Below are 18,753 nucleotides of genomic sequence, written 5' to 3' on the forward strand. Positions count from 1 at the left end.
ACCTGTCCACAGAATCAATCAGGTTTTGACCCCTCCCCCACGTGTGCAAGACAAAAGAGCCGTCTGAGGACGCCAGGGACCAGATGTAGACCTGCGATGCCCCACAAGACCATCGGCAAGCAGCTCAGTGAGAAGGAAACAACTGTTGGTACGATTGTTCAGAAATGGAAGAAACACAAAATGACCCCCTCGGTTTTGGGCTCCACGCAGGGTCTCTGGGGCATCGAGGGTCCTGAGGAAGGTGAGGGGTCAGCCCAGAACTACACAAGAGGAAACTGTGATTGATCTCAAGAGAGCTGGGACCAGCCACCTGAATGTCAATGAACATCTATGGAGGCACCACAATCCCTCCTGAGAACCTCGTGTCTTTATTATGCGAGCAAATTTATGGTTTGTAAGTAAATTATCTCACTTATCAGATTTTTTTTTGACTGTTTTTTGTGAGTGTATTTTTTTTAGAGCAAATATTTTTGAATTGAGAGCAAAGATTTGAGATTTGCAGTCAGATAATTTACTTACGAACAAGAAATTTGCTCTCGTGATAAAGACACAAATCTACTTTCATACATGAGCAACTACAAGAAACATCTGAGCTATACCTGCGCTGCCAGCGACAACTTCTCCACCAAGTCCTGAGTTTAGCGAGTGGAGAAAATACTTATTTCACACAACCAAATGCAGATAAAAGTACTTTTTTTATTTTGTGATGTTCTGGATTTTTTTCACTGCTCAAATAAACTTACCATTAGAATTATAGACCCTTCATTTATTTGTCAGTAGGCAAACTTACAAAATCGGCAAGGGCTCAAATCCTTATTTCCTCCACCGTGTATTCATACATATTATATGGATGAAAACTTCTCCTTCGCGACTCAGCAGCTCCGCTGGTGTTGAATGAGTTGAGCGGCGCTCGCTCTGTGAAACACACACACACACACACACACACACAGCTTTGATAACGCCGTACCTCGGCTTTGTTCTGCTCGGTGTCGGCGGGGTCTGGTGACGGTGTGTCGGCGTGTGTCTCCTCCATGCTGACCAGCCTCAGTTGGAGGGCGGACACCTCGTCCATCAGGTCCAGCTTCTGAGACTCCAGAGAGGTCCTGCTCGTCAGCTCCTGTTGAACACACGCAGGAGTGTGACGCTTTGAAAGAAACACCCGACTAGCTTTCACAAAAGCACGGCGAAAGGAAAGTCAAACACACACAAACACTGATATTGGAGATGTGTGGAGGGAGAAGCCATCAGCCTGCGACTCCACTCAGGACAACGTTGTTCCCACACGAGCAGAGTCGGCGAGGCCGGGAAGGCCAGACCCCACACAGCTAAATATACACACTCACACAGGAGAGCTGGGCTCTATTAATACAGCGCTGTGCTTCTTTGGTATGAGAGAGAGGACAACTAAACGTGTCCAACAGAGAGAGACACCAAGACGTGTGTGTTTCCTCTGACTCACACAAAACACTCTTTGTCAACTCTCAATGTGTCTGTTGCTTTCGTTTCCTCATCTAATCCCACTTCCTCTTCTCTTCACTCCGATTTAAGTTGCATCGTAGTTTTGATATCCACGAACATGACCGATCAAAAGAAAACATAAATGACAAACTTCCAACAGGTTCACACATGTCTGTCATGAAACAAGTGACAACATCTTGGAATCAAGTAGATTGTTTCTCTCACGTCGGGTGTTTGATCGAGTGGTCTGATCTTACTGATTTGAAGAAAATCAATACATTCAATAAGTCAACGGATTGACTCATTCAGAGGAATGCGACTTTACCCTGCGTACACTTCTATTGAGCAATAGTGTCAGCTTGAGATGATTCGTGAGAACGAAGAGAACCTAACTCCTAAAAAAAATATTTTCTTTTGTAATAGACCAGGAAATAACTTCAGGGTCTGAAGATGTAATGTATTCCCTCTACTGTCCATTAGGGGGCGACTCCTGTGGTTGTATAGAAGTCATTGAGAGTTTACAGTCTCCTTTCATCCTGAAGGGTGTTTTACGAGTCCATTGACTCGTCAAGAAAATGATTAAATATCAGCTTCAAGGCGTCACTGGAGGAGGATCCTCTCCATACATCCTCTGGGCTCCATGACTGTCTATTAAAAACTCAGAGCTATATATTTGTAGACATACTTGAAATAATACATGTCCTAGTTTCTTAAACGAGTAAACTTTACATCAAACGCATTAGAGGCCACAGAGGGACACCACATCGTCCAAATGGAAAAGATCACATGGAAAACAAACTGTGTCAACACCTCAGCCACAGACAGACAGTAAAACCCCTTAATCACTCCAGCTCAGACCCTCCACCCCCCTAGACACACACAGACACACACACAGACACACACACACACACACACGGGTCCTGGCAGCTGACAGTCAGTTTGCAATCTAACAGCAGTGTCACTTACAGCCGGATAAGCTGCAGTCTTTAGAGGTAGTTATCAGCATGTGTGGTCATGGCTCACCGCTCAGCTGCCCGACATCTGCTTCACTTTCATTAGGAGGAGTAACACGTGACACATTGTCATCCTCTCCACAGCTCCTAGAGATCTCTTTACTCATCCGTAAAACTGAACGGTGTTAAATATGACACGGCAGCACCACGTCGATCTGGACCACGGTTCGAGAGGAAATATCCAAGTTATGGAAGAAGTCCTAGAGAATGACTGAAACCATGTGATCGATGATAATTGTCGGATTTTCTTGTGGAAAACCTGGTCTGATCGGAGAGACGGCGTTCATCCAACGAGCAGCCAGTTTTTCTGCTCAACATATCTGGAACAAAGTCCACGAAAGCTGCAGGTTTGCTGAGACCCTATGAGACTCTCAGAGACTCTCAGAGACCTTCAGAGACCCTCAGAGACCTTCAGAGACCCTGAGAGACCCTCAGCTCCTGTAAATCCAGATCGAAGACTTTCCTGTTTGCTGTTGCCTTTAACTGAACCAGATTCAAGGATATATTAATACATTTATGTTCAACGTTTAAATAAATGTTCTAAAATGTTCTTAAAGCTTGTTTTTACACACACACACACACACACACACACACACACACACACACACACACACACACACACACACACACACACACACACACATTGTCTGTCTTTTCCTCACACTGAAACATTCCTCAATGGAGCGAATGTGCTACGAGGAAGTAAAAGAATAGTAGAGATCAGAAACTAAAAGGTTAGACGAAGCCAAGCCAAACAAAACACACACACACACACACACACACACACACACACTCCTCATTCCTGCAGTGATTTTTGAACTGTCGTTCAGTGCAGGCAGTATCCACGGGCAGTATGAGAGCTCGCTGGATAAAGATGAGTAGAGGAGCGCTGGAGCATCTTCATCCTCTGTCCTGATGATGAGGAGGGGACAAAGAGCTTGTTGATTGGTCAAACAGAGCGCTGACTCTGTGACACCCGGAGCTGCGGTCTCCTTGTTCGCCTCATTACTGACGTCAAGTGCAAACGCTCAGTGGGACCGACTGTGGACATTCAGGGTTTCGCAGTACTTTGTACTGGTACTTTGTACTGGTACTTTGTACTGGTACTTTGTACTGGTACTTTGTACTGGTACTGTCGTGTACCTGCAGTCCAATGGCCCCGCCGTGGCCAGGTGAGCACCCTGATCCATCACTGGTCCCCCGCTGACCCTATGAGTCACACAGGGATCAGACGAAGGCCTCTGAGTGGAGAAGCTCCGCTCGGCTCGTTCCCAGTAAATAGTTGTTGTGTATTTGTGTGAGCTGTGTATTTATCTTCTCAAACAACACATTCTATCTCCCAACTCTCAAATACTGACGCCTGGTCAGTGCCCCAAGCAGAGGAGATCCATGCAAAGGTTTCACTCAGTTTCACTCAGTTTCAGAGACAGCGATTGTATCGTACGAGTATATAAGTACGAGTACATAAGTACGAGTATAAAAGAATGAGTATATAAGTATGAGTATATAAGTATGAGTACATAAGTATGAGTATAAAAGAATGAGTATATAAGTATGAGTACATAAGTATGAGCACATAAGTACAAACACATAAGGACAAGTACATAAGTACGATCATATAAATACGATCATATAAGTATAAGCACATAAGTACGAAGACATAAGTATGAGCATATAAGTATGAGTATATAAGTACACAAATATAAGTACGAGCATATTTCACACTTCTTTACACAGAGGTCACCTTCAGACTGCTGGTTTTGAGATATCGAGTCTATGATGGAAACATTGTCATGAGCAGCTTTGTTCTTCTGGTTGAACCAAACTCAGCAGCTTCTACGTCACATGATCTTTACTTTACTCAGCAGCTTCTACGTCACATGATCTTTACTTTACTCAGCAGCTTCTACGTCACATGATCTTTACTTTACTCAGCAGCTTCTACGTCACAGACATGATCTTTACTTTACTCAGCAGCTTCTACGTCACATGATCTTTACTCTACTCAGCAGCTTCTACGTCACAGACATGATCTTTACTTTACTCAGCAGCTTCTTCCTGATCCGTGCCGCCTCACCTGTTGCAACATCTCCTCCGTGGAGGCCAGTTTCTTCCTGTGCTCCTCCAAACAGCACTCCAGGTCTCTGATCTTCTCTCCCTGAGCCTCCACCTGGTCGGTCAAGACGCTCACCTGCAGTGATGGGTGACACATTTCATTCTGTGTGAGGAAAACATCAATAAAAACAACTGAATTGACCAGGTGCAGTAAAAGATGCTGTCGCGCAGTGATTTTAAACCTTTTTTGAGCCGCGGCACATTTTTTTGCAACAAATAAATCCCGCGGCACACCAGCAACCCAAGAAAGTTACAAAATGTCCCATTGTTGCATAATACAGCATGTTTGGTGGGTAATTGTTGCGCTGCCTACCGCATAGAAGGTATTTCATTACCTGGCCAGCCACTACTTTGCAGCCTCAGACAATTCAACAATGGAAAATGATTTGTTGAAAATTATTATCAAGTGAAATTAGACATTTTCCCTCGACACACATGACGATCTCTCGCGGCACACTGGTTGAAAATCACTGCTGTAGACACAGAAACCAACGACACACACATTTATGTCGTGGCAACAAAATGCCCCCCATAGCTAAAGTGATCTTCATACCAAGGTCGCCTGGTCTCTTTCTTCATGCTACACACCAACACGTCACTGAGTCAACTTCGACTCCAAAGACTCACATTTAACGAGCAGTCGGCCGCTCAGGAATGTGTTTTATTCCATGTACTAATCTCCTGGACAACACACTCACCTGCTGTCTCCCTTCAGCTGTCTCACAGCACACAACCTCCTGCAAGGTCTCAAGCTAAACGTGCATCAAAGTCCAGAGTTAAACAACAGCAACAACACACACACACACACACACACTGGGCTACTAAACACACAGTGTGGTATGCTAACGCACAAACAGAGTCCTGAAGTAGAAGCAGGTGAAGGGAAAGTCGAGCAGAGAAACTGTCGACAGCTCCAGTCACCTCGAGTGTCAACCAATCACAGCTGAGCCAACACACACAACGTGTAACAAGTAGGTGTGTGAGCGAGACGTGTGACAACTTTATGAACCAGAGCCGCCCAGGAGGGTGCAGACAGCTCCAGTCACATGACCTGAGTCAGAGTAGAAAACACACATGCAGTCAGGTGAGCAGAGCTGTCATTTGTATACGTCTGGAATATCACCTGTGGATGTGGAGCATATTTAAAATATTTTTGAGGTATTACAGACTGGGTGACGTTCTGGGAAAAAAGGCTATGTGACAGTTTTTCTCCATTTTATACACAAAAACGAATCTATCCACACAGTTGAGAAACGTGACCCTAAACACACACACACACACACACACACACACACACAGATATATATGTGTGTACATCATCTGCTGCTTTACCACGGAGCACTAATGATGATAGTTCCTGTAAAAGCCGTCAGTAAACACATGCTCAGACGGGTTGACGTGTCTGGACATGTGCGTCATGAAATATCTAGTCCTGTTCTAGGATTACAGACTAGGATTTAAGATGTTTTCCTCTGTGACAACTGTAAGTGAGCCAGAGTTAGCCAGAGAGGCTAATTTCCAGCTGCTGTCCCTGGCCGGAGCCGTACTATGTAAAATGTTAAAAACCAGACAGACATCAGTGTATTTAATGAGATTTTCCCAACTCAAGATATTGTGTTTGATGAGAATATTGCGGCGATGGTGACTTTTAGTTTGTTTAATCCAGTGTCTTTAGGGCTTTTTCATGGGGAATGTGTAGGTTGTAATGTTGTGCTGGTTAAGCAGTCGGTGAGATTAACGTTCTCAAACATCTTTCAGTTGTAGGTACAGTCCTGACCTGAAGCACCAGAGACTCCTTGTCTCCTTCTAGGCGGAGCAGTCGTTCTTGGTAGGTTTCATTGTTGGCTGGAGAACACCGGTCCACCTGAATGGAGACACAGAGAAACAATGAGGCCTCGTCTTCATACGCAGAGGATTCGTTATCTGGAGGTTGAGCCACGTCCCCGGAGCCCAAACTTCAAACGACTGCTTTCATTCAAATATTCACTGAAAGAGTAAAACACTTGTTGTAGAGCCATGGCTTTCAGAAGGAGTTGCTAGGTGAGCCATTGATTGATCAAGCATCTTATCATCGTGCATCACTTCATCATCTGTTTTCACTTCAGTATCACGTCCATGTCATCTTACATCAGTGGTTCTCAAACCTTTTCTGTCACGCTCCACTTTGGAGGAAGCAAAATGTTCGAGCCCCACCGCCCCGACAACATGGGAACAAAATGGTCCAACTTGTTGAGACTCCTCCATCCGTGTTTTTTTAATTAATAGATTAAAGAAAATGTAAATCCCTTTCAAGTAAACCAGATTGCTCCATCTGACAACAACTAATAACATGTGAAATCACTTTGTTAAAACAATGCAAATAAAGTTATATATGTGCAAAAAATAACTCATATTTGGCAAAAAGATGACCGAGGAAGCCGGTTGGATCCCTGTTTTCTCCCCATAGTTTCATGTTGAAGTGCCCTTGAGCAAGGCACTGAAGCCCCAGAGCTTCACAGCAGCACAAAGCTCCTTCATTACTAAGGATGGTGACATGCAGAGAATAATCCCCCCACTGTGCGATTATTAAAAAATTCTTTAAAAAAACATTTTTTTGTCTTTAAGAATCTGCATCGCCCCCCGCGCCCCACCTGTAATACCTCCGCGTCCCACTAGAGGGTCGCGCCCCACAGTTTGAGAACCACTGCCTTACATTGACAACATGATTCCAGTTCATAAAACACTAGAATCGAATAGTTTTCATCGGGACTTGTTCAGGAAAGCTGAGCTGACACAGTTTCCTTAATGACTGCAGAGTCGGCTCGCTGGGTGATGGAAGATACAGAGAACAGTGGGAGCACTCAGACTGGATGCTGATCCACTGATAAGCGTCCGGCTTCTTGTGCAGGATTAGTTGCTGCTGAAATACAGATTGCTCAAAAAGCACATGATGAAGACTTATGAACCATCATGTGTCTGGTCCAGAATTAGCACGGTAATGAAAGGCCACGATGTTCTGAAGCTTGTGTTAGGGGTTTCACAGGACCAGTCTGCTGCTGCTGATCCAGCTATGGAGCCTGGACCTGATGACATCACGCTCCTGCTTCTGCATAAGCATCCAGCTATGGAGCCTGGACCTGATGACATCACGCTCCTGCTTCTGCATAAGCACCCAGCTATGGAGCCTGGACCTGATGACATCACGCTCCTGCTTCTGCATAAGCATCCAGCTATGGAGCCTGGACCTGATGACATCACGCTCCTGCTTCTGCATAAGCATCCAGCTATGGAGCCTGGACCTGATGACATCACGCTCCTGCTTCTGTATAAGCATCCAGCTATGGAGCCTGGACCTGATGACATCACGCTCCTGCTTCTACATAAGCATCCAGCTATGGAGCCTGGACCTGATGACATCACGCTCCTGCTTCTGTATAAGCATCCAGCTATGGAGCCTGGACCTGATGACATCACGCTCCTGCTTCTGCATAAGCATCCAGCTATGGAGCCTGGACCTGATGACATCACGCTCCTGCTCCTCTGCTCTCTCAGCGGCAGAGCAGAGGAAAAGCTCAACACATCCAAATGGATCACAAATATCTTTTGACATTGGAATCACATGCACTCACATGCAGTCACATGCACTAACATGCAGTCACATGCACTCACATGCAGTCACATGCACTAACATGCAGTCACATGCACTCACATGCAGTCACATGCACTAGCATGCAGTCACATGCACTAACATGTGTTCACATACACTCACATGCACTCCCATGCACTTTCATGCAGTAACATGCACTCACATGTACTCACATGCATTAACATGCAGTAGCAAGTACACACATGCACTCAGGTGCACTCATATGCAGTGACATGCACTCACATGCACTAACAAGCACTCAAATGCAGTAACATGCACTCACATGCAGTAACAAACACTCATGCACACTGCAAGCCGGCCAGCTGATCGAGAGAGGAGAAGCTCTGATGACTAAACACTCTTCATCCTCTGCTCACCTTTCTGCTCTCTATCTTTACAGATGATTAACGTCAATTCATCTGCACCAACACGACATTGAGGCTTTGCCATTAAACCAGTTACACTGCAATGGATGAATTGTTAAATTGCTTTTTGGCAGAAAACAACAACCAGGATTTACACGTATATCAATGAATAACTGTTGCAAAGGATAACCATAATGTATCTGACGAATATCTGATCAGTCTCAGCCTTTTGATGAATTGTCTTTAGACTAGTGTGTGTGTGTGTGTGTGTGTGTGTGTGTGTGTGTGTGTGTGTGTGTGTGTGTGTGTGTGTTTTCAGCATAAAATCCAATGCACCAAACAGCACACAGGAAGAAGTCAGTGGAGCATTGAGTAGCGTGTTTCACTCATGGGTGGCTGAAGGCTAGACACAAGCTACACATGCAAGAGGCCCGCCCTGCTACTATCTACTTTGCTAACATTGCTAATGGAACATAAACAGTGCGATGGTTAGCATCCTGTGTCATTTGACAACATGTTACAAGGAAAAGGAATGCAGAGCGCAGATGATCTCTGTCTACAAACACACTGTAATCCTGGAGGATCTCTCCGACACTATCAACATCCTGAGTGAAGAGAGGGGCACTATCTAGCGTTGCAGTGCTGTGACATCGTACTGTATGACCTTCGGCTGGTCAGGAAGTGTTTAACTGTAATCACAGACACGTCAGAGGCCACACAGTACTCGAGGAGTCAGAGACTGAACCAGCGTCGCACACGTCGCTCATTTTGATTCCTGCAGCAGAGCAAATAAGAAAGGTTGCACATGTTATTGTTGAAGTGCATTTTCTGTCGCCTCAACCCGGTTATTTATTGTTTCGCTTGTGTGGTTTTAATTATTTATGTTTGAAATCCTTTTGGAATATTTGACACAGTATTGATGGTGTCAGGGTAAGCAGTCCAGAGAGTTGTGCAGTGTGTGACCAGTCAAAGCTCTGGTCAGTGCAGTGGGAGTGGGTGGGACTCCTAATGACATGCATAGTATGATCCCAGTGTGTAGGAATGCATGACACCATCAGGACACCACCTATTTTTAATGATTCACAAACGAGCTCCATGACATCACTTTACTGGAGATGTACACGTACTAGTATTACGTACTAGAAGTAGAGCGGCCACAAACCTAACCTACACTTCCCATGAAGAGGACAGACGCTGGTTGAGCTGGTTCCTTTAGATCCAGTGGTTCTCAAACTGTGGCGCCTCCTGTGGGGCGGGGAGGTATTACAGGTGGGGCGCAGGGGGAGATGCAGATTCTTTAAAAAAAGAATCCTTTATTAATCCCACAGTGGGGGGATTATTCTCTGCATGTCACCATCCTGAGTAATGAAGGAGCTTTGTGCTGCTGTGAAGCTCTGGGGCTTCAGTGCCTTGCTCAAGGACACTTCAACATGAAACTATGGGGAGTAAACAGGGATCCAACCGGCTTCCTTGGTCATCTTTTTGCCAAATATAAACGGGGTTTTGCACATATATAACTTTAGTTGCATTGTTTTAACAAAGTGATTTCACATGTTATTAGTTTTTGTCAGATGGAGCAATCTGGTTCACTTGAAAGAGATTTACATTTTATTTAATCTATTAATTAAAAAAACACGGATGGAGGAGTCTCAACAAGTTGGACCATTTTGTTCCCATGTTGTCGGGGCGGTGGGGCTCGAACATTTTGCTTCCTCCAAAGTGGAGCGTGACAGGAAAAGTTTGAGAACCACTGCTTTGGATCCAGTGGGGAGCAATAGTGGGATCTGGTCCTGAGCGCGTGGACACATTAGCTTCAGTATCGTCTTTCTGTCGCCCCACTTGGGTCTCTACTTCTGATCTCAGCGCTGCTCTATCTCAACTGTACGTCTGCGGCTCCATGATCAACTTTCACAGTGAGAGTGAGAAGAAGAGGATCTAGAGGTTACATTCTTAATTTACTGGCAGATTGACACTGATAAGTGTGACATATGCTGTGTTATCATGAGCATCATTAACCTGTGGACATGTGTCAGTAGTTGCTGGGCCTTCTGGCTCATCCACGGATTAGAAGATCGGGGGTTTGACCCCTGAAGGTTGAAGGTTGACACACACACACACACACACACACTTCAGAGGTGTCGCAGGACAAACTATCTCACAGATTAAGGACCGAAAGGGAACAATGATGTTGACAGGTCTAAATCAGCTTCACTCTGTCCTGCTGAGTCAGCACATTGATCCAGCAGGACACCGATTACCTATCAGCGAAACAGTAAATCCCAGAATGCAGCAGGACATGGCTGAAGCGACATGCAAAAGGGTCAAAATATGGACGCACAGTTTGTTACTTTTTAAATGACCAACTGAAGAAGCCAATCGAAGAGACAGAGTGCCAACTTTGAGTCCTCATTGTGTGAATTCATAGGAAAAGTTACAAGGACAAGCATTGTGTTCGTGTGAGCACTGCAACGCTGATGCTCTTTAATAAGAAACAACACTTATATGAATACTAAAAATGATCTGCATAATGAATCCAATGTTCACACACATGTCTGTGTGAGCATTCGCATGAATCGTGCTTTCAAAGTTTCCCTCTGAATGTTGTGTGAAGGTCACTTCAAAGCTCATTTGTATAGCGCGAACAAAAATCGATTTGAAAAATATATATCAGCATAGTTTTTGGGGTTTAAAATATAAACATGTCAAGCCCAGTGTAAAAATTGTAAGATAAATGGCAAAGACATGGGCGAGAAAGCAGCTCCGAGGTCTGGTTCCTGAAAACCTCCCGTCTGAACGACACATCACATGGAGAGCCGCTCTGACAGACTCCAGCGGGATCACACAGCGCTCTGTTAATCAGTCAGCTGACGAGAACACACACACACACACTCACACTCACACAGAGACACACACACACTCACAGAAAGACCCGGACAATAAGATGCAGCAGAGCAACAATCTGTCTTTTCCTCACACATACTGGAACATTCCTCAATGGGGGACTGAGGGGGGGGGGATGTGCAATGAGGAAGTAAAAGAGAAGTAGAAACAAGAAACCAAAAGGTTAGAAGAAGCCAAACGACAAGGCGCTCACCTTTTTGAGCCAGGAGAAGTGTCTGTGGAAGTCAATGGGAGTCTCCATGTTCCCAGCCCATTGCTGCCCAGCCCGTTTCCTCTGAGCCTCTTTCCGACCCGATCATACTGTGTGTGCATGTGTGTGTGTGTGTGTGTGTGTGTGTGTGACTGCTCACAGCTGTGGAGGAGGGCGTTTTAGGATCTCTGCCTTGTGAGTGGGACACCCCCCCCTCCTCCTCCTCCTCCTCGCTCCCTCTTCCTCTCTGTTTCTCTCTCACACTGCTCCCTCTCTCTCCCTCTGATCTCTCCTTTCATCAGACACTCGCTCCTCCTCTCTCGCTCTGTTCTGGTGATAGTTGTTGCCTGTTTTTTCTCTTCTTTCTCTCTCTCTTTCTCCTTCACTGTGTTTCTACGTCTCTCGCCCTGCAGAGGGCGGCGGGTTCACGGCTGCGATGTGTGGAGCATGTTGGGTTGTGAGTCCGGTGTGTGTGTGTGTGTGTGTGTGTACGCTTGTATGTCTGAAGTCAGACAAACGTAAAAAAACAAGCCGGAGTTGTGTTGCCGTTGTTGTGTATCGCTGAGTCTGATGAGTTCAACTTTCCACATCTGCAAACGTGCCGCTTTTTTTTTGTTGAGAAAAAAGATCCAGGAAAGAGCTGAAACCTGAGGGATGCTACTGTTGGAGGTGGGAGGATGAGGTGGATGAGTGGATGAGGTGGATTGGGGGGAATTTAAGACCAAATGCGGTCGATCTGTCCAGTAAACTGTCTGTCTGTGTCATCCCAGGTTCACATGGGAGAGTATGAGGGTGGAGCATCAGGGATAATCTGAGAGGAGGAAGATTCTCATATTCTTCCAGATTAAAACGAGAGATGTAAAAATGACTTAAATTAGTATACTTTGTATACAAATGCTGGTTGTTTGATTCTCAAATGTTAAAAGTTTATTGTTGACATTTCAATTGTATTCTCAACGTTCCGAATTCATTCTCAAAATGCGAGAAAAAACAGCGTCCTCTTCTAGAGACATTAATAAATCAAATGATAAAATGAAACTCACACCAAGAAGCATCCCTCAGCTTCACACTGCTGCTTCTCTCCCGTCGCTCTTACCAGGAAGACGTTTCAATATGTCGCCGCTGTGTCAACAGCTTGACACGCTGCCCTCAGCGGCCAAAGCATTTCAGGCTGTCGGTGCAGCGGGCGACCATGACCGAGGCTTCACACGTGAGCTACACAAAGAGCGCCGGGTGGAGGATTTGTCATCCTCCCACTCCGCTGGGACTCGTGCTACTATTAAAAAACATGCCGTACAATCCGGTCTGCCTCTGTCATCAGATAAGACACACAGTGTCTTCGACTGTGGACGCGGTAAGGAGCGCAGGAGCATGTGAAGACATGCGGCTGTCTCTGGGTCAGCGGTAATGAGGAGCAGTCACAGGATGTCATAACTTCCTGCCAGTACTGTGTTCGGATGCTGCTTCCTGTGTGTCCCTCAAAGTAGATGTGTGTGTTTGATGTGAGAGGATCCCCTGGACAGGCAAGTCTGATGGGGATTATCATAAAAACCAGGACATCCGGTTGACTTTTCAATGCCGTAGAGCGGTGGTTCTGAACCCCGCAGGCTGCATTAGTGCATGCACCGAGCCCTTCGTCATGGGGAGAGTTTGCAAAGTTATCATTCTCTGTTAAGTCCATAAAGGTAGCTTTTTGTTTAAAACGCCTTCAGGTGTTCTTCCGCGTGATGATGTGGACTTCACCGCCCTGCCTCTGTCGATCCAGATGATTGAGAGCATCGAAAATATCGGCCATGCACGCCAAAATGAGAATGAAGCAATCTGCGTGACATGTTGGTACTCTCGCAAAAACAGGGCTAATTCCACACGCATGGCAAAAACCCGACTCAGCACCTTTCCCCGGGTCAACCACCGAACATTAAGATGGCACAGAACAAGTTTCTTCACATCGATGCCTCGGTTGTTGAAAATTGACCCCTGCCGAACCCCGACAGCGACTTACCGAACCCCTGGAGTTCAATCGAACCCAGGTTAAGAACCACTGCCGTAGAGCTGAACTTCTACATCATTTGTCTGGCAACGGGGAAACATTAGGCTCTTATTAGTTGTTAAACTCAGACTTCTCAAACAGGACGAGGTGGCGTTGTCCAGTTGTCTCTTTACGTCTCCCCTTTGTTTTGTTTTTAAACCATCGAGCCTCTATCGCAGATTAAAACACATTGAAAATATCTAAACAGTGTATTTTGGAGAGTTAAATTTAAATATTGTTTAAAGGGAAACATCATGCCTGATGCTAGGAACACTGCTATTGTCATCATTATTATTAGTTGCATTGCTATTAGTATTGCTGATACCATAACTGCTTATATTATCATTATTACTATATCCACTGTTAATCTCTGTTGCTCTTCTGAAGGTTTCTTTCTCTGTGAAAAGACCTTTAAATGTATAATTTGTGATTTTTGGGCTTTACAAAAGACATTGAATTGACGGCCTCTGTACATTTATCAGTTGATTCAAAACACATAACTGATCCTCTCTGCTCTATGTGACAAAGTAAAGAACATTAATAGATGAATAAAGACGTCACCGTCGTCACGATGCATCACAAAAACAAACTTTACGAGAATCATTGGAACAGATGGGAGGAGCGAGTGCATGAGAGGAGGGGAGAGAAAACTGGAGGACTCAAAGTAAGAAACAAAGAAAGAAAGAAAAAGAAAGAAAAGAGGGAGGGCTGGCCAGTGACTGGACGCAACATGTGAGACATCTGCTGTCGAAAAAACAAGGAGGAGCTGAAATCGCTGCTGAACTGGATCCCAGACCTGCGTAACACTGTGTCTGAGCAGGAAACAGCAGCCTCTGCAGGACGAGGCTCAGCAACACACTCGTACCCAACTGAACAAATCCACTGCATGGCAGAGAATCCAGCCGAACACACGGGAGAAACTCAAAAAGTTATGTTCATCATTTGCAAAAAAGAACAACGGAAGAAAGATATTTGGATACGTGTCATATATAGCAAAGAATTAATCCCACAGCATTTATTTCACAGCATTTACACATGGTTAAAAATAATGATTTCACCATGTTGGAGCAGTTTGAGCTTCCCTTAACAGTCCTGAGCATCTTCTCAGTAAAGCTTTAAGCTCTCAATATACACTGTACACTATCTCCTTCACAAACACACTCCTTCAGTGTCGGGAGGCGGTCAAAACAAGCAAGAGTAGCAAGAGGGGAGAAAAAGAAAGAGAGAGTCTCACATGTGCTGACAGTGTTTTGAAGTCACTGTGACTGGAACATAATTAAAAGAGAGAGAGAGAGAGAGAGAGAGAGAGAGAGAGAGAGAGAGAGAGAGAGAGAGAGAGAGAGAGAGAGAGAGAGAGAGAGACTATCACAAAGTTATACATATTATTATCACATTTCACTTCTCTTTATCTATGTAAGAGTAGCCTGGTTAAAATACATGGAAGAGCCTTCTGGAGACCCGAGACGTGTGATTGGTCACAGAGCCCACGTGACCAGAAACATGCGCTGTGATTGGTCAGTGGGGCACCGTGACTTAAGTCGACCACAAAACTGGTTGCAGAGTGTTGCAGGTTGTTTCAGAGTGTTGCAGGTTGTTTCAGAGTGTTGCAGACGGTTTCAGAGTGTTGCAGAGTGTTTCAGAGTGTTGCAGACGGTTTCAGAGTGTTTCAGAGCTTCCTGCTGCTGCTGGAAAAGCAGCTTGATGAGACCAGTGAACGAGTTGCAGCCTTAAAACCCAACAATAAGCTGAAAGACACTAGAAGGGCCTACCACCGTGTCACAACTACACTGGTGAACAGAATAAATATTATACGTGTTAGCGCTGTCGTGAAACTCCTATTATAATCAATCCAGCTGTCTACACTGGCCTTGTTCTAGCAGATGTATGCACTTCAACACAAAGTGCAGCTATGTTTAGATGGAAGCTAATTTGAAGCAAGTTACACAAAGTACTCACAGTTCCACTCTGAAGCCAGTCCATGAGGATCTGGGCCGTTTCCGAAGGCAGTTGAGCTCTGAGGCCGTCCCTCTCGTCCTGGCTGGGCTGGAGGTCCAGGGCCAGTTTGAGGTCCTCGGCCAGATGAACGACCTGCAGAGGAGCAGCGCTGACGGGGGAAGCCAGGTCATACATGCCGTTAGAAAACTCCACCGCTGCTGCCTTCGAACCTGGAGAGTGTGTGCAAGGAGAGAGGACACAGAAGGTATTAGCATTATCCAAAACATCAAAGGAAACTTAAGGAAAAAGGTTCTCACAGTACAAGGAAATACTATTTACTACTACAACAATGTTCATATCATGCGTCCATATCAGGTAAATAAATTCCTGATATGAAGAACACATGATATGAACAATGTTCTCAAATGGGGGTACATGGAGACACTCCAGAGGGTACATGACATTTAAAATATATATATTTAAAATTAGCGTAGATACAAACTGCTTCACCGCCTCCAACACAGCGAAAATAACGACAGTAGCAGCACAATGTATCCATTGGAAAGTGTTTTGTCTGTCAGGTCTGGAGATCTGTTGTACATTTATGACACAATAGTGTGATTAGTTTATTGTTTGTTACACTGGGGGTGTAAATCACACTCTCTAAAATAACAGAGTTAAGGTATCCATAAGTAAATGGTGAAGGGTCTGTACTAGTATTGATCTTTTCTAGTCTTCCGAGCTCTTTATTTGTCATCATTCACCCATTTACACACTGATGGGAGGAGCTACGACGCAAGGTGCCACTTGTCCAGCAGGCCTAATTAATCATTCATACACATTCATACACTGCAGGGTGTGAATGTGTATGCCCATGCGAGCAACCTGCCGTGAAGCGTCTTGCCCAAGGACACATCAACATGGAAAGCGGAGGCGGGGCTCAAACCACCAATCCTCTGATTGAAGGACAATCCCGCGCTACACTGTGCTATAGTCGCTGCACACTAGTGCACCCCACTAATCTCACCAGCATTCTCAGCTATTTTAATCCGGATAAAGACTTAATACAGTTTTTCCTCTGATCATTTGCAGTTGTGTGGTGTTGCTCTCCATATTAAAGTCACTTTTACCATGATCCATGGCAGCTCTTTTTTTCTGAAGCCCACTCTGAGATGGGGGGAGTGGTCACACACAGTAGATAGTAGCACTGTTTCCATCACATCACCAACAATACCAGTATCAGTCATTAACCAGTAGACTGTGTCCCCTAATTTTCCCACAAGGTCCTTAACCAGAGAGGAAAACTGTTGATCATGGAAAGCAATTTGACCAACATATCTAAATTATGTTGATAAGTGTCTCTAATTTCCTTGTTAGTGATTGGCTGATGTTATCGCTAATGGGATTTTTAATGCATTTCTATTTGTGGTCACTGAGAGCCGGAATAGCAAACTCAAAGCACTCAATGAGGTCAGCATATTTTGGGCAAACAGCAGCAATGAGCTTTCATATAATTATGATTTTATGCATATAATGTTGTAATTAAAAACATATGCCTGGATATACTTAAATCCTTAGATTTATTAATGTAATTTTGACTGAATCTACACCACAATTCAACATTCAATGAAATTTAAGGAGATATACGCAGCTGATAATAGGTTAGAAAATGTTTTAGAAAAACAAGTAAACAGCAGTGGCTCTGCCGATTGGTCACTACTAATAAAATAATTACTCATAAATCCTGGGGTTATTATACTCCCAGTGCATGATTTTCTATTTAAAATTGCCAATATTGTTCCATAGTTGCCACTTAGGTGATTTCCAACATGATACATGTTGCTTGATTTCTGTTTTGTACAAAATTACACAACCAAAATAGAAAGGTTTCGCTATCGCGTATTCACCTTTTTTATGCCCAAACTAGACTGCTATTTTTTAAGGTGAGAAGGTAACAATTTAGATTCAAATAATATCATAAGCCAGATATTTAGCTTTGTTTAATTCACTCTCTAGGTTAAGTCATATTTATAAATGATATGCATATATATCATGTGTCCTTCCAGTGGTGGCTGATGGATAAGGTACTGTATAACCATCCAATCATTTCAGTGTAGCTGCTAAATGTTTCCAAATATCATTCATTGCTTGCAACGCTGCTAATGCTAAACCACAGAACAAACCTAATTGTAACAATGGTTTTACAATACTGCATCCATCCGTGACTAGGAGGCATAACAATAGCCCGAAGTCACAAATGAGAACATTGTAAATGGCTTTGTAGTGTCTTTGGTATAGATAGGTCCTCTTTGTGGAGATACAGACACCTGCTAACTAGCTAACAGCTAACTAGCTATCCAGCTATAAACAAATTTGTGATTGATTTTGATTGATCATCATTATTTTCCTCTGTTGCTCTCCCAAAGGTGTCTTCACTTTTTCTCCAATTGAAATTTTTTTTTTGGTGGAGTTTTTCCCTGATCTGACGTGAGGTCCTGGGACAGAGGATGTTGCATGTGTACAGATTGTAAAGCCCTCTGAAAAAAGAAGCATTTTTCCAGTAACTAGAATGTCACAAAGATTACGTTGCTACTTTGTGGCTATTACCTGCAATGATGTCATCCATCTGCTCCAGTGCAGCCTCCAGCATATGACTGGCCTCCGTGTCCATGGTGTTGGCAGGAAGCATCAGCTCTCAGGTCTTCTGATGGTCCTTACAGAAAAACACGTTAGATTTAACAGCAACTTAGCGTTATCTTTTTACATGCAGTAAATTAGGCTGTGAAGACAATGTTGACATTTCAAAAGTGGACTATGACAGGGTTTACACTTGAGGAGGCCGAAGAAACAGATCCATGACAGGGTTTGCCCTGAAGAGGGCCTAAGAAACAGATCCATGACAGGGTTTACCCTGAAGAGGGCCTAAGACACAGATCCATGACAGGGTTTACACTTGAGAGGGCCTTAGAAACATCTCCATGACAGGGTTTACCCTAAAGAGGGCCTAAGAAACAGATCCATGACAGGGTTTACCCTAAAGAGGCCCTAAGAAACAGATCCATAACAGGGTTTACACTTGAGAGGGCCTAAGAAACAAAACCATGACAGGGTTTACCCTAAAG

At 44.4% G+C, this 18,753-nt stretch overlaps 1 protein-coding gene across 15 annotated transcripts in view; it reads right to left on the reverse strand.

The window, feature by feature from the left end:
• Positions 1-18,753, reverse strand: part of ppfibp2b (PPFIA binding protein 2b) — a 57,548-nt gene that overhangs the window by 23,873 nt on the left and 14,922 nt on the right. For 13 of the 15 annotated variants that reach the window (XM_068602829.1, XM_068602828.1, XM_068602826.1 and 10 more), the window contains exons 2-6: positions 18,239-18,344; positions 15,653-15,861; positions 6,364-6,450; positions 4,549-4,662; positions 968-1,117 (exon numbers count right to left, since the gene is read on the reverse strand). In XM_068602829.1, the coding sequence (XP_068458930.1) occupies positions 968-1,117; positions 4,549-4,662; positions 6,364-6,450; positions 15,653-15,861; positions 18,239-18,320 (642 nt within the window). In that variant the 5' untranslated portion in view covers positions 18,321-18,344. Of the gene's footprint in view, positions 1-967; positions 1,118-4,548; positions 4,663-6,363; positions 6,451-11,670; positions 12,127-15,652; positions 15,862-18,238; positions 18,345-18,753 lie in introns of those variants that run through there. The other 2 variants (XM_068602825.1, XM_068602830.1) reach the window with 2 other exon arrangements.

Source organism: Clinocottus analis, unplaced genomic scaffold, assembly GCF_023055335.1.
Source record: "Clinocottus analis isolate CAN_PGR_092001 unplaced genomic scaffold, fCliAna1.0.p SCAF_6, whole genome shotgun sequence".
NCBI classification, from domain to species: domain Eukaryota; kingdom Metazoa; phylum Chordata; class Actinopteri; order Perciformes; family Cottidae; genus Clinocottus; species Clinocottus analis.